The 14,648-nt window shown below is 48.9% G+C and overlaps 1 protein-coding gene across 4 annotated transcripts in view; it reads right to left on the reverse strand.

Moving 5' to 3' along the window:
- Positions 1-14,648, reverse strand: part of LOC118232730 (transcriptional activator GLI3-like) — a 55,120-nt gene that overhangs the window by 10,645 nt on the left and 29,827 nt on the right. The window contains exons 5-10 of one of the 4 annotated variants that reach the window (XM_035427792.1): positions 12,192-12,397; positions 8,698-8,862; positions 7,152-7,353; positions 3,789-4,002; positions 2,762-2,875; positions 589-744 (exon numbers count right to left, since the gene is read on the reverse strand). In XM_035427792.1, coding sequence (XP_035283683.1) covers positions 589-744; positions 2,762-2,875; positions 3,789-4,002; positions 7,152-7,353; positions 8,698-8,862; positions 12,192-12,397 — 1,057 coding nt within the window. Of the gene's footprint in view, positions 1-588; positions 748-2,761; positions 2,876-3,788; positions 4,003-7,151; positions 7,357-8,697; positions 8,863-12,191; positions 12,398-14,648 lie in introns of all 4 variants that reach the window. The other 3 variants (XM_035427789.1, XM_035427790.1, XM_035427788.1) reach the window with 3 other exon arrangements.

Genomic DNA, 14,648 nt, shown 5'->3' on the forward strand with positions numbered 1-14,648 from the left:
AACGGAACATGAACGGGGCCAAGACCCAAGCAGATGAATGAAAACCCGGAAACTAGTCTATGGGAGCCTTAAACACAACACAGGCCTTTGCCTGTCCTGGTCCATAAAACAATAGACCACATGCTGTATATCACTGGGGGGAGAAGTCCATTGTGAGGGGGGTGCAGTGTAAGTTTTATTTCTATGATACCTCCTTGGAGAAGCATGGCTCCATGGGAGGGTGAACAGAGTAAAGGGGAGGTGGGGGTCAGGGTTCACCACGCTTTTGAAAGGGCTAACAGTATGAGCGCCCCCTACGCCTCAGAAGAGGTTACGGCTGTCTACACAGCCTGCATTGCTGAATGCTGTATCAAGATGAGACTGGTGTGTGTGCGTGCGCGTGTGTCTGTATCTGTGTGTGTGTGTGTGTGTGTGTGTGGTTTTTTATGTATGCCTGTATGTGTGTGTGTGTGTTGTATGTACAGTATGTGTACAGAGTGTGTTTTTTAGAATGTATGTTTTTGTATGTATGTACGTATATGTGCAGGTATGGTTTTGTATGTATGCGTGTGCGTGTATGGTTTTGTACGTATGCTAATGCTCACTCACGTGCACCAGCTGCTCCTGGGTGTCGAACTCCCTGCAGCAGGCCTCCCAGTGGCAGTTGGTCTCGTAGACGGCCTCGGGCTCCTGCTTCCCCTCCTCCTGCTCCCCTTCCTCCTTCACCAGCGTCACGCCCGGCACTACGCCCTGGTCCTCCTGGTCCTGCTGGAGCACACCGCCGTGCCTTCCAGTTACAGCTCATTCACACTCTGCATGTCTTACACCAGGGTAGGCTGCCCAACCCTGTTCCTGGAGATCTACCGTCCTGTAGGTTTTCACTCCTCCCCTAACAAAGCACACCTCATTCAGCAGCTAGAGCAGGGCTGCCCAACCCTGTTCCTGGAGATCTACCGTCCTGTAGGTTTTCACTCCACCCCTAACAAAGCACACCTCATTCAGCAGCTAGAGCAGGGCTGCCCAACCCTGTTCCTGGAGATCTACCGTCCTGTAGGTTTTCATTTCAACCCTAATTTGGCACACTTCATTCTACTAATTAGAAGCTCAACAAAATCTGGAGCTATTGAATGAGGTGCCCTTTGTTAGGTTTGGAGTACAAACCTCCAGGATGGTAGATCTCCGGGAACAGGGCTGGGCAGCCCTGGTGTAGGGCCATGCTGTTTAAATGTGACTTAAAATTTCAATAGAGCAAGACCATGAGCTGTGGAACAGAACACTGACGGCTGGCGGTTTAACTAAGCCTTCAGTGGGGGTACCAAGGAATTATAGAAAAAATGTAGAGAACAAAATGGGCCACAAAATGTTAAAAAACAACACACCTCCTGGTGTAGGCCACACGTGAGGAACCCCCCTCCCCCACCCACCCATTCTGTGCGTGTGGGTTGTTCTATTATCCATGACATATTTAAACGTCAGTTGAAAATGTGTGGGGGGGGGGGGGGGGGCTTGTCTGGGATAGAGGCTACAGCTGCAGGTAATAAAGCTCTTGTTGCCGTGCGGGGTAATGGGCGTGGGGTGAAAGGGGTCAGGGTTCAGAGCTCCATAGGGGAGGTTGGATGCGGTTGGTGTGAAGGGACGCTGCTCCAGTGCTACGCAAAAGGGTAAGGTACAGTATTGTATGTCATACACACGCACACACTCACACAGAAACACACGCACGCACGCGCGCACACACACACACACTCGCATATGAGTGATGACTGGCGCTACAGCACAGAGCTCCAGGTCTATGCCATACGCACACCCACTCACACAGAAACACACACGCACACATTCACACACACTCACAGAAACACACACACACACATGAGTGATGACTGGCGCTACAGCACAGAGCTCCAGGTCTATGCCATACGCACACCCACTCACACAGAAACACACACACGCACACATTCACACACACTCACAGAAACACACACACACACACATGAGTGATGACTGGCGCTACAGCACACAGCTCCAGGCCTATGTCGTACACACACACACTCACACAGTAACACACACACACTCGCATATGATGACTGGCGCTACAGCACAGAGCTCCAGGTCTATGCCATACGCACACCCACTCACACAGAAACACACACACGCACACATTCACACACACTCACAGAAACACACACACACACACACATGAGTGATGACTGGCGCTACAGCACACAGCTCCAGGCCTGTCCCAGCTGAAACTAAGATGTTCGGTGCCTCTTCAGCACATTTGGTTCACATTAGAGCTGACAGGCCTCAGTACTTTAGAGGCCAAGCCAGGCACAGCTCCAAAGTATTTAAGTGAGAAAAGAACGGGAGGGAGAGAGAAACAAAGATAGAAAAAGAGAGAGAGAGAGAGAGAGAGAAAAGAAAGACAGAGAAGGGGAGAGAGAGAGAGAGAAGGGAAGAGAAAGAGAGTTCATTTTAATTTCTTACACTTTCTCATAATATCAGTGGGACTTCTCTCCTTGTAACCTATAGTCAAGAGGAGCTGCATGGGAAGGGGACAAAATGTTTACAATTTTCACACATTGTTCTACGCTTGCATGTGCTGTGAGTCTGTGTGTGCATGTACGCATGTGTGCATGTGAGTGAGTGAAAGATCCAATAGTTAATGATATGGGCAGAGAGAGATGAAACTGATATATAGAGAGATGAGAGAAACAAGGACAGAGAGAGACAAGCTCATGATAAGAAGCCAATAAGGCTCCCCAGTTAATCACAAATTGGCCCCTACCTGCAGACTTCCTGGTTCGGGGCTGGACGGCTGATCCTCAGGCCTGGTCTTTGGGCGCTTGTGCTGCCTGGGGTCCCCTGTGCTGCTCACAGCTGACTCACTTGTGGGCTTGTTCTGCACACAAACACACACACACACACACACACACGCACGCACACATGCACGCACGCACGCACACACACACACGAACACACATATACACACACATGCACACACGCATAGACGCACACATACACACACACGGACGCACGCATTCACACACGCACACACATATACACACGCATACACACACACACGGACGCACACATACACACACACGGACACATGCATTCACATACACACACACACACACACACACACAAAGTATTCATGGCATTTTCAGTTTTAATTTCCTTTCAGGAATAATCAGAGCTATGATTTAAACACTTTTACAGACGAAACAGTGCAAAAAAAAATCCTGCTTGGGACATGATTCACAGAAACACCTCGTCCCTCTGGCATGAGACAAAAATGTTCAGCCTCCAAGTCCGATCGAGGCCAAAACCAGCAAGGATGTGCTGCATCGCTATTTAACCAGACACTCCGGATGTTGTAAACCAACAGTGGATTTACCCATCACACTGTAATTCACTCTGTCAGGATGTGTGTGAGGAGGTGGGGGGGGAGCCAAAAACACCAGTGAGGATGCAGTCTGCGATCCAATCTCCAGGTCAGCCCGAGATTACGGCCTTGATACGGCTCCCCCCGCAAGACCAGCCTTTTTTAAAAAAAAAAACCTCTTCTGCAGCGACCTTAGCTCCCATCTCTCCATCTCTCCTCTTCTGGACACAACCAGGCTCTCCTGGGATACAGGAAGCATGGGGGGGGGGAGCTACAGATTCTCCATTCAGTGTTTTAGGTCCATGATTGCACACACCTCACACAGGAGGTGACGTCTTTAGCTCCACTCCAGGCCAGTACGCCTGAAACTATTTGGGGGAGACTGACAGTGGGGTGATTTTTGGTGTGATTTTCGGGGTTCCCTCACCTGTGAGGAGTCGGAGGTGATCGCTCCACTTTCTGTGCACCCCAGCCCAGGGGGTGCTACTGGGAGCGGTTGCTGGGCAACAAAAGTGGGGGTGGGGTGGATGAGGGGCGGGCTGTGGCCAAAGGCCGCGCCCATGATCCCCGGCGGCCGTCCAATCCTGTGCGGGTGATGCATCGCCAAGGGAGACGGGGGGAAAGCCAAACTCAGGGCCGGGCTAAGAGAGGGGTCAGGGAGGGGTCAGGGAGGGGTCGGGACAGGTGGGAGGGGGTGTGAGAGAGCCAGGGAAATAGATGGAAAGAGAGGTTGTGAGGATACAACTGGGTAGAGCAAGTCACATCACATCACAAAAATATTCACACCATGAACACTTTTTGAACTCTAATTTGTATGAATTCTTGCATTTTTGACGCAGGCCTCCTTGGCAGGGTCAGTGCTGTTAATTTATTCTCAGCCACCATCATCAGGTTAAATAAAGGTTACATAAATTAATAAGAACTTTACATTTTAACTTGATTTTCATATGTTTTGCAAAAGAAACGTTGGCCGGTCAACATCTACTGACTCGTCAACCTCTGCCCACATAAAAATCTCATTGTAGTTCATATAGCACTTAGACTACATATTATTACAATGCTTCAGCTCTGTTGGGGCACTGCATATACAATGGGTCTGTCCTTCCTGCGATGGAAATGAAGGAATAAAGATATAAATGAAAGTGTAACATTTCTTTTTTCCATACAGAAAAGAACTGTCATCTTCACTAGCACTAAGAAAAACATCTGCTGTACCGAAGAGCCAGACGCAGAAAATAATCTCTGACAGCAAAAAACCCCAAACCTAGCACAAGGGCTTTCATTACAAAATGGTTTACATTTCCGCCATTGCTAATACTAACAATACGGCTCTTCATCAAAACTAATGACTGCGGACAGCTTGGTCACCTTTGACCCAGAAACACGACGCGAGAGATCTGCGCAGATCTTCGCAGACCGACGCTTCTCCTCGGTACTTTTCCTCATACCGGACATTCGGCGCAATTGCGACTGAGCACGCCACCTGCGTACGCCCCCCCGTTCGCCCGGTCCCCTCCGACCCGTGTGCGTGTGACATCACACGTGCAGTCAAGATGAGGTAGCGTCCGCAACACGAGGAACGGGGACGTGAATCAGAAGCTGAATCGCAAGCAGGGTCGGGAATCAGTGCACGTGCTTCCCCTCCTAATAGTGATTTTAATGCTTTGTGAGATGGCTGGCCAGTTCCCATCCCAATTTATCTTTCAACAGCCTTTTCATTTTCTCATCTTCTCAGGGGATTCTTGTCCCTATCAATTCTGTTGTTTTTTGCCCTCCAGTCATCCTTTCCTCTCCCTGATCTGCCTCTCATTACTTCTCCAGCCCTCATCCTTCCCTCTCTCCTTCTCTCTCTCCTTCCTTCTTTTTTCCTCACTTTCGAAGCCGTCGTCTACTTCAGGGGCTGTTTCGAGCCTGGTCCAGAGGACTAACAGTGTATTCTGCTTTTTGTCAATATAATTGATCAATTAAGTTTGTTGAAATCAATCAACAAGCTTACAAGTGTATGCAGATAATATAAATCAGATAAACAGTGAATGAAAACACTTGATTAAGTTTAAAAAGATGATCCACAAATGATCAATGCCTATATTACACAAATTATCTTTTTTGGGCCATTCTTCTGTAATTCCCGGTCAGGTTCAGTCTGGGAGGGTACAGACTCCACCAGATGAACTGCACATTCACTGTGGTGGAGGACTGACACACCAGACACAGAGTTCCTACTGTGTGACATGGCCGGGAATCAGTGGTGTTGCTTTTGTTTGAACATTAAGTGGGGGGGGGGGCACATTAAGTGGGGGCTCTGGGGGTCCTCCCCCAGGAAATTGAGCGTCAAACACTTCATTTCCTGCATTCTGGTGAATTTCTATGCACCAATTTGTGCCTTTTCTGCATCAATTTATGGTGGAAATGTCTTTATTTATGTAAAGGAAAACACAAAATTCAGGGGGTAATGCCTGTGTTCTAAATATTGAGGGGGACGTATCCCTGCGTCCCCCCCGAAATCTACGCCTCTGCCGGGAATGCCCTTCCAACTGAAACCCTGCCTCCGTGGGAAGCTGACTAAACTAATCACGCGCCTCCCAGAAGGCCTCTCTCTAACCACAGTCCGCAGGGCCAAGAGCGAGCGCTTCAGCGTCCGGGGGGGCCCCGCAAACCGTCTGTCCTTACGAGAGAGCAGCCAGGCACGGAGCACACTCTGGCTCTGGCTCCATCGAGCGCAAACACTGCGCGGATTCAGCCCATCACAAAATGTCCTCCGAAGACGGCTTCTCACGGGGAGGGACGAAACCTTCCACATACCCTGCACCCCCTACTGAAAAAAGGGGCAGTTTGGGGGTATTAATGGAAATCTACTCTGAAAAGAACCAGGTCTCCACATTATCTTTGGCTGTTTTTTTTTATATTCCCAAACAGAACGCCTGTGTACTCTTTTTAAATATATATATTTTTTTTTACAGTAACAGACCATAATTCAATAAGGACTTGAATTTACACAAAGGAATGGTGTTTATGTTTATCTGACATCAAGAGCCAGAAAGGATTTTAATATACACAGCCAATTTTTTTATTTATTTATATATATTTTTTTGCATTGGGACATCTGTGCACTGTCTGCACAGATACGGTGTTAACAGCTTGTTTGAAAATGACCTACAGGCTGCCTTAAATCACTGGCCAGAGAAGAGACAGCGCGTTCTGTCATTTTGTTAAATAAAGACGTGCTTTATTGCCCAGCTGTGCTGGTGAAATCCTTATTGCTTCTGGAATTGGAATCAACAGGAAATACCTCTGGAATTTATTCATGGAGGAGAGAGAAACCATTTATTAAAAATAATAATTTCTAAAAAATCTATTCCATTTGAAATGTTTTGACACGCAATCACTGGGTTATGCTGGCTTTCTTTGTGGTTGTATTTATAAAGAGCGGGGGTTGAGTTTTAGTGCCAAACACCGTACCTGTTTGAAGTCTAAAGTAGGGCAAAGGTCAGTGAACAGGATGGAAGGAATGATGGAGACAGGGTAGGGATGGGAAGGTTCTACGTTACAGTACTCTACATTTAATCTGGCAGACGCTTTTAGACGCTTTTAAGTAAAAAGTAACTTAAAACAAGCTCATATGTTCTACTTCAAAGAAGAAGAAAAAAGTTTTGTAAGTGTTATTACAAGACTAAAAAACCTTTTTTGCAGTGTGTTAGCACCAGGCACCTGCTGAACGTGTAGGAGGTGCCTGCGGCGGCTCGGGTCAAAAGGTCACGTGCGCGGGGGAAAAAGGGCGGGGCCTCCTCACCTGAGGGCGCCGGCGGACAGGTGGCCGTAGGAGCCGCTGCCGGAGGAGCTGGAGCGGGAGCTGTTGAGGATGCTGGCCAGCGAGTTGGGCGAGCTGCGGATGACGGACTGCAGGTTGAAGCTGTGCTCCGACAGGGGGGAGACGGGCAGGGCCCGCTTGCGGCTGGGGCGGGGCGCCATCCGGGGGCCGGGGAACTGGCACCCTGCTGGGGGGTCGGGACAGAGCGGGAGGGCAAAAGGGGGAGGATGGAGACATTGCTTTTTTTTTCTTTTCTTTTTTTAAATGACAGCCAGTGGAACGCTCACTTCCCTTCCCAACGGCCTTTCACGCAACTATTTCGGAACGCGTGGGAATCGAGCGAAGACGGGTTTTTCATTACGGGCCGAAATTCTCCGCATTCTGACGCGTCCGCTCAACGGAGACCCCGCCTCGTTTCTCAACGCGCCGCATCACAGACCGGGGTCCGATAACCATCTCCCACAAATCTCATACAGATAAAAACTCATTGGTTCCCCAGGGGCAGAACAGAGAGGGCATTGTGCTCCACCCCACCACCCCCACCCCCCTCACAGGGAGAGCCCATACGTCGAATCAACGCCCTTTAATTACACGTATCCATTTCTTCATTTCATCGGGTACAGCCCGACACTGTGAGCCTCACGCAGTGACCCGCCCCACACCTGTGCACTCTCAGCTCCTCACAAATGCTCTTAATCCCTCGCTCAATGTACACACAACGCAGCTCGACCGTGGCTTAAAACCATTCGGTTTTTAATCAGTTGCTCACACAACATGAATGTTCTCGTGAAAATAACTGACATTCAGACCCATAATGAATTTTAGGAATGGAACAACTGGATTTTACAATTGCAGTCAGTTTTAATCGGATAATTATCTACTCCACAGTGCGGTGGCGCATTGTGTGGCTCAGATAATATGGCGGCAGCTGCAGCGGATAGTTTTACTGGGGCGAGCGGCACAATTACTACAGAACGCAGCTGCGCGTTTTGTCTAGAGTTATACCCAAAGTCACAGCCCTCCTCATCTCAACTCACTGATTACCTGTTACAGCTCACGTCCATTTTAAAAAGCACAAACCCAAAGGCCAGGGAATGGAAGCCCTCCATCACACCTCCAATCAATCTTCAAACCTTACACCTGCTCTCTGTCCCACAACCTGGAGACAGCTGACCAGCCCCCCCACCCCCAGTCCTGTGAAACGATGGCTTGTATATGTGTTTGTGTGCATGCGTGTGTCTGTGTATGTGCATGCGTGTGCATGCATGTGTGTGCGTCCGCATGTTTGAGAGAGAGAGATTCAGGGTGTCCGTGTTAATTGTATTATTTGGAATACCCACAGAGAGGGAGTTGTAATTTAGAAAATAAGAACAGCTGGAATGGTTCACCAACGTGACATCAACGCCAGGTCGGTTAGCGACGCGACTGCTGCAGCCTCACTGGCTATGTCGACCAGGCAGAACGAACAAGCCCAAACTGAATAAAGAACCCGAGTCCCAATTTTAACGCGGCGGTCCCGCGGACCCACCCTCGGCAGCGTGCAGGTGCTCCATGTGCAGGGCGCCCGTCCCGGCCGCCACCGCCGCCGCCGTCAGCCCCACGGGCGGGATGAGGTCAGCGTAGGGGCTGCGGTGCCCCGCCAGCAGCGCCATCTGGTGGTAGTACTCCGCTGCGGTCATGGCAACGTGGGAAGCTGTGGAGGGTGGGAGAGAAAAGCGAGTACAGAGAGTGAGTTAAATTGGTTCATAAAAACAAGAGGTAAATGGACAAAAATCTGCACTCTGCTCACTATAGTGGGGGGGGGGGGCAAATTCAAGATACCGATTTTTAATGATTACGATCAAATTATATTGCTTTAAAAAACTGATGGGTTTCAGCTGAATAGTGAAAGGAGCTTTCTGTCATTTGTTGGGTAACCAAGTCGTACTTCTGGAGTTTATCTGAGGGACAGAGAAGAAGACCTCCATAATTTTCCCCACGGTTTAAAGCATGGCCCCTGATGTGCCCCAACCCCGAGAGAATGGAAGAGAACGTAGATTTTTTTCCCAAACCACCGCAGCGTCACCGAGTGTGTTTACCACCCCCTTTTCTAGCCCAGCGCCCAACTCATACTTTCCTGCAGAATCAAACCTTTCCAAACTCTCAACATGGAACAAAAAAACATAAAAGCAGATAAAAGAAAGGACAACAAAGTTCAGCAACTTCTATCGCTCTCTATCTCTCGCTCTCTCGCCCTCCCTCCCTCCCTCCATCCCTCCCTCTCTCTCGCTCTCCATCTCCGCACGTTCTTTTTACAGCGGCATGAACGGGCATCGGATGTTTTTTCGTTCGAGCCGGCGTTGCGTAAGCGGAAGATCCGCCAGCAGCACCGTGTTTTTTTTTAAAAGCCTTTATCTCGGAGAGGCAGCCTGGCACGAGCGGTCGGGCCGCTACGCCGGGGCTGACTTCCTGTCTGAGGCGCTGCCAGCCACCTCACGCCTCGAACGCGAGGAACAGGAACGCGACGCGAAACAGGGCCCCCGTGTTACCTCGTGTGGGCTGCACGCGGCGCGGCGAGGTGCAGCGTAAACACACGTCTCTACGGAAACAAACGGCTTCGGTTAGAAGCTTCTTCATAGCTACAGAGCTTTGTGGGAGGGAGTGGGGGAACAACAAATATGCTCAGACCCAATAAATTCATGTGGAATAAAAAAAAACCATATGAAATTCCTGTGCCATTCTGCCACCCTCTCAAACCTATCAAAACTCCACTTCAAAGCAGTGTCTTCTCAGTGGGAGCACAAGGTTGGTAAAACCATTAAAAAAACATGTGGTTTTCCGGTTTTTTTTTATACAGTCTTACACTGGAATCTGATTGGCTTTATGAATGGTGGTCTGGAAAGTCCAAGATGTAGACAAAGGATTAGATCATGGAAGTTTGAAGACAGCGGGTGATGTAGAACAGAGCCAGTCGTAGGCATGGGATGTAAGGACAGGCCGTGATGGAGACCAGGGCTCGCACAGTAATTGCAATAACACCCCCCCCCCCCCCTTCCCGACCCTGCAATCCAACTCATCTTCTCTCAGGAGGGGAACTGAGGAAGCCACGGACACCTCCCTCAGGCTCAACACCAAAGAGGGCTCTCAGTAATTCATCAACTACGTTCCTGCACTAGATGCACAGCGCTCATATCTGGCCATTTTTACACGTAAGCCACAGCATTCATTATTTCCCAGGGCTTCTTCAGGGCGAAAACGAGTGAGGGGGCGTGTCCAGTGTCCGCGTTCTTTAACCCTTTACAGTGTGAGGTCACAAACATGCGATTAGAATGTTATTGTTCTTAACTGAACATTCTAACGCTGATGTAACAGTCACTGGTGGTGATTGAAAGCAATGGAGTTCTAGAACACTGAGTCTTACTATCCAAAGGGTTAAAGGTGCATGAAAGCAAATGAGCGCCCTTCAGTTTGATTTTTTTGCCTTTGTGCACAGAACAGGGGGCGAGTGGGGAGTGGGGGGGGGGAGGGGGGTGGGTGGGGATGGGGTGGAACCACTGGCATGAATAGAGGTCTTTCAGTTGACGGTCAGTCATTCCGATTAGATCAGGTTTTACAAAGACGGGGCAAAAGGGGGCGACTGGCATTCCTCCACGGGGGCACCCCGCCCCGCTTACACCCCTTTCCCTCCTCCTCACTCTCTCCAGCCTCTCCCTCTCTCTCTCTCTCTCTCTCTCCCTCCTCACTCTCTCCAGTCTCTCCCTCTCTCTCTCTGTCTCTCTCGCTTCAGTCTCTCCCCCTCTCTCTCTCTCCCTCCTCACTCTCTTCAGTCTCTCCCCCTCTCTCTCTCTCTCCCTCCTCACTCTCTTCAGTCTCTCCCTCCCTCTCTCTCTCTCTCCCCCTCCTCACTCTCTTCAGTCTCTCCCTCCCTCTCTCCCTCTCTCTCTCCCTCCTCACTCTCTTCAGTCTCTCCCTCTCTCTCTCCCTCCCTCCTCACTCTCTTCAGTCTCTCCCTCTCTCTCTCTCTCACTATCTCCCTCCTCCCTCTCCCTCTCCCTCTCTATACCCCCCCCCCTCAGTAGCGTAAAAGCCGAGCAGAGCATGAGATCACTGCTGCTGCACGCTGGCTAAAAGCTCCGGGCGCCTCCCCAGAAACCCAGAACCACTCAGAACACTCCCGTCCAATTAATCCACCCTGTGCGTCCTCAAATTCCCATCATGCACAGCGTGCTGCGCGAGCGCGCGCATTTTCATCTGAAAGAGGAGGCTGACAGCGCTGACGATAAGGCTCTGGCATCTGGTGCATGATGCAAACCAGGTCTGCCGAGCTTCTGATGTAAGACTGCACATTCAGTGCCATCCCCAGGTGATGCTAAAACCAGGGACAGCCAAGGGAACTAACTGCAGGTTAAGCGTTCAACCAAAGTAGCGTACTAGCAAGGCACAGGGTCTTCTAACACACAGGTGATCTCGTTCACGTGGACATTAATGACTTTTAGGGACTGGATGTCAGTTCGAGTTCATTATAAACGCATAGCATTGTACACAGTAAAAATGTTCAGTGTCAAATCAACTTTTACAGAGTACATACGGCCCCTGGTGGATTCACATGCACTCGGTTAAGAGCTGAATTAACACTGGACATTTAACTCTGGTTTCAAATTTAGATTCTTTTTTTCTGTACACAGTGAGCATCACCTCTCAGGTGGGCCTACATTACCAGGCGTAGGTGTTACATTACATTACATTACAGGCATTTAGCAGACGCTCTTATCCAGAGCGACTTACACAACTTATTTTTACACAGCATTTTACATTGTATCCATTTATACAGCTGGAAATATACTGAAGCAATGCAGGTTGAGTACCTTGCTCAAGGGTACAACGGCAGTGTCCTTACCCGGGAATCGAACCTGTGACCTTTCGGTTACAAGCCCAGTTCCTTACCCACTGTGCTACACTCCGTCCTTAGGTGTCAGTTGAAACGCCCCGCTCCCGCCCCCCCCCCCCCGTCCCCGTCCCCGTCCCCCCCCAAGGCCTACTCACCGTCAGGCGGGCTCAGCCCCCGGGCGGCGGAGATGACGGAGAGGGAGGGGCTTCTGTGGAGGGAGTGGAGGTAATCCATGTAGGGCCCGGCGTAGGGGTGCGTCACGCTGAACGGGGACTCCCCCCCCCCAGCCGAGGGGCTCCGGTGGGGCGAGATCCGGATGAGGGAGATGTCCGAGAAGGGACTGCCCGACAGAGGAGAGGGTCTGAAAACAAAACACCAGGCAAAACCCCAAATTTACACCTTCACCTCTGCCATGAGAATGAATTATGCGTGTGGCGGAGTATGTGTGTGGAATACTTTTCCACAATCATGGAATAACCATCAGAATTATCAGCGGAACTGACATTTGGTGATAGAAAATGCAAAATGCACACACATTTATTTATTTATTTATTTTATTTATTACCAAGCAGTGGATGTGGTCAGATGAGTCATCCTTCACAATGCTCCAAACAAACAGATGTGTCCACACACAAATGCACACCTAAAGAAGCCCTACAGCGCTCACTTCCCGCCGTTCCCGCCGATTAGCCTACATAATGGTGCGGGGTGTATTTTCCTGGCATGGCACAGTCAACCGCCAATCACTGCTTAACGGCAAGACAAGGCTAATGCTAATTAACAACTTAATGATTCTGAGTTATCACCCTCACCATTATTCGCCATGTTGAAGAATTGCTTTCCTAACAGGAGGAGTGTCTTCCCCAATGGCCACGCCCCCTACCCAAAGAGCACGTGGGGTCACCCAGTGCATGACACGGACGGGCATGGCACAGGTGTTACCCACAGGCCACCCGTGACCCGCTCTGTCACTCGACCTGGACCCAATCAAAGCATTTACGGGACATTCGGGAACGCGGTTCGTTTCACCCTACTCCCCTCTCTCCACCAAACATCAAAGGAAATTCCTTGAGCAACTAAAAGACAAATACAGGGTGTTCTGGGTTGCCTCTCGCTGGAAGGATTTATAACTCAACGGAAAGAAAAAAAAAACCGAACACAAAACAGTTTCGGGGCCCAGCGTAGATATTGCCTTACCACCAGTGTGCCTTCCGGAGTGCTCTGAACTATTGACAAAATAAAAACAGCTATCTGTGACATTCTGGAGATACCGAAGATGTCAATTAAATGTCTTTGATTCCAACATAAGCAGTCGTCACCATGGCTACCTGGTCTGGAATTTACCGTTCCTCGGCCGCACAAGATTAAAGTGGAAATGGTAGTTTCATTAATGGCCCTATCACATGGTGGAGATATACAATTATTATTTGTAAACATTACCCATGATGTTGAGAACAGGAGTAAACCTGTCTTCATTGTAAAAGGTATTCAACAGCTAAATTGAATTGCCACCAAAATGATTCAGGTTTTGATAATAATATTATTACATTACATTACATTATAGGCATTTAGCAGACGCTCTTATCCAGAGCGACGTACAACAAGTGCATAGGTTTCATGATGTAGAGGCGCAAAAGAAACACTAGAGTGAAGTAAGGATCGTAGTGCCAGAAGTGACCACATCGATCAGGACTCCAACCCTGTAGAGTAAGCTTGTTCAGCAAGCAAGAATCCTACCAAGTACAAACTAGCACTGGAATCACACCTAATCATACAAAAACAATCCTGCCAGATACACTAACATAATCAAATTATCCTAGCTAGGTACAGTGAGCTGAACTATAGGCTAGGGAGGGGTGGGGAGAGGTGCAGCCTGAAGAGATGAGTCTTCAGTCTGCGTTTGAAAGTGGTGAGATTATGGTGCTCAGCCCTTCATTTCATAACTTAAAAGTTATTCTACTAATAGTAATTTTATAGTAAGCTCTTGGATAAGCCAGTCCTCACCATAAATGAACCCAATCCCCTTTCAGTGTTTAGACTCCGCATCTTCAGTCCCTGTTGGGTAAAGTACACAGGACCGCTGTCAGGAAGGTTAATTTAGTTTTAAGGTTTAATAGTCTGAGGGTTTAAGTTTTCAGGGACGTTTTGGAGCAGAGAAGAAGCATTAATTTCTTTTATGTTGACGCGGTTCACTCGTCCATTTTTGCTTTTTTACCTTATTTTGTGTGTGTGTGTGTGTGTGTGTGTGTATGTTTGTGTGTGTGTGTGTGCGTGTGTGTGTGTGTGTGTGTGTGTGTGTGTTTGTGTTTGTGTGTGTGTGTGTGTATGCGTGTGTGAATGTGTGTGTGTTTGTGTGTGTGTGCGTGTGTGTGTGTGTACCTGTGTATGTGAATGAATAATAATATTGTTTGTCGCTAGTATGAAGAGAGTAAGTGTGAAGTGGCTGACCTCTAAATTTGGGGATTGATTCTGTACACGTTCAGTCCTCCCGACGTTTGCTTCATTTCCATGGGCGATTTTATATAACAAAAAAAAAAAAATCTGGCTCCCAACATTTGGATTCAATTAACTTACCCAGTAGACAGGACTTATAGAAATAGGCTGTCTCTGAG

Source organism: Anguilla anguilla, chromosome 8, assembly GCF_013347855.1.
Source record: "Anguilla anguilla isolate fAngAng1 chromosome 8, fAngAng1.pri, whole genome shotgun sequence".
NCBI lineage: Eukaryota > Metazoa > Chordata > Actinopteri > Anguilliformes > Anguillidae > Anguilla > Anguilla anguilla.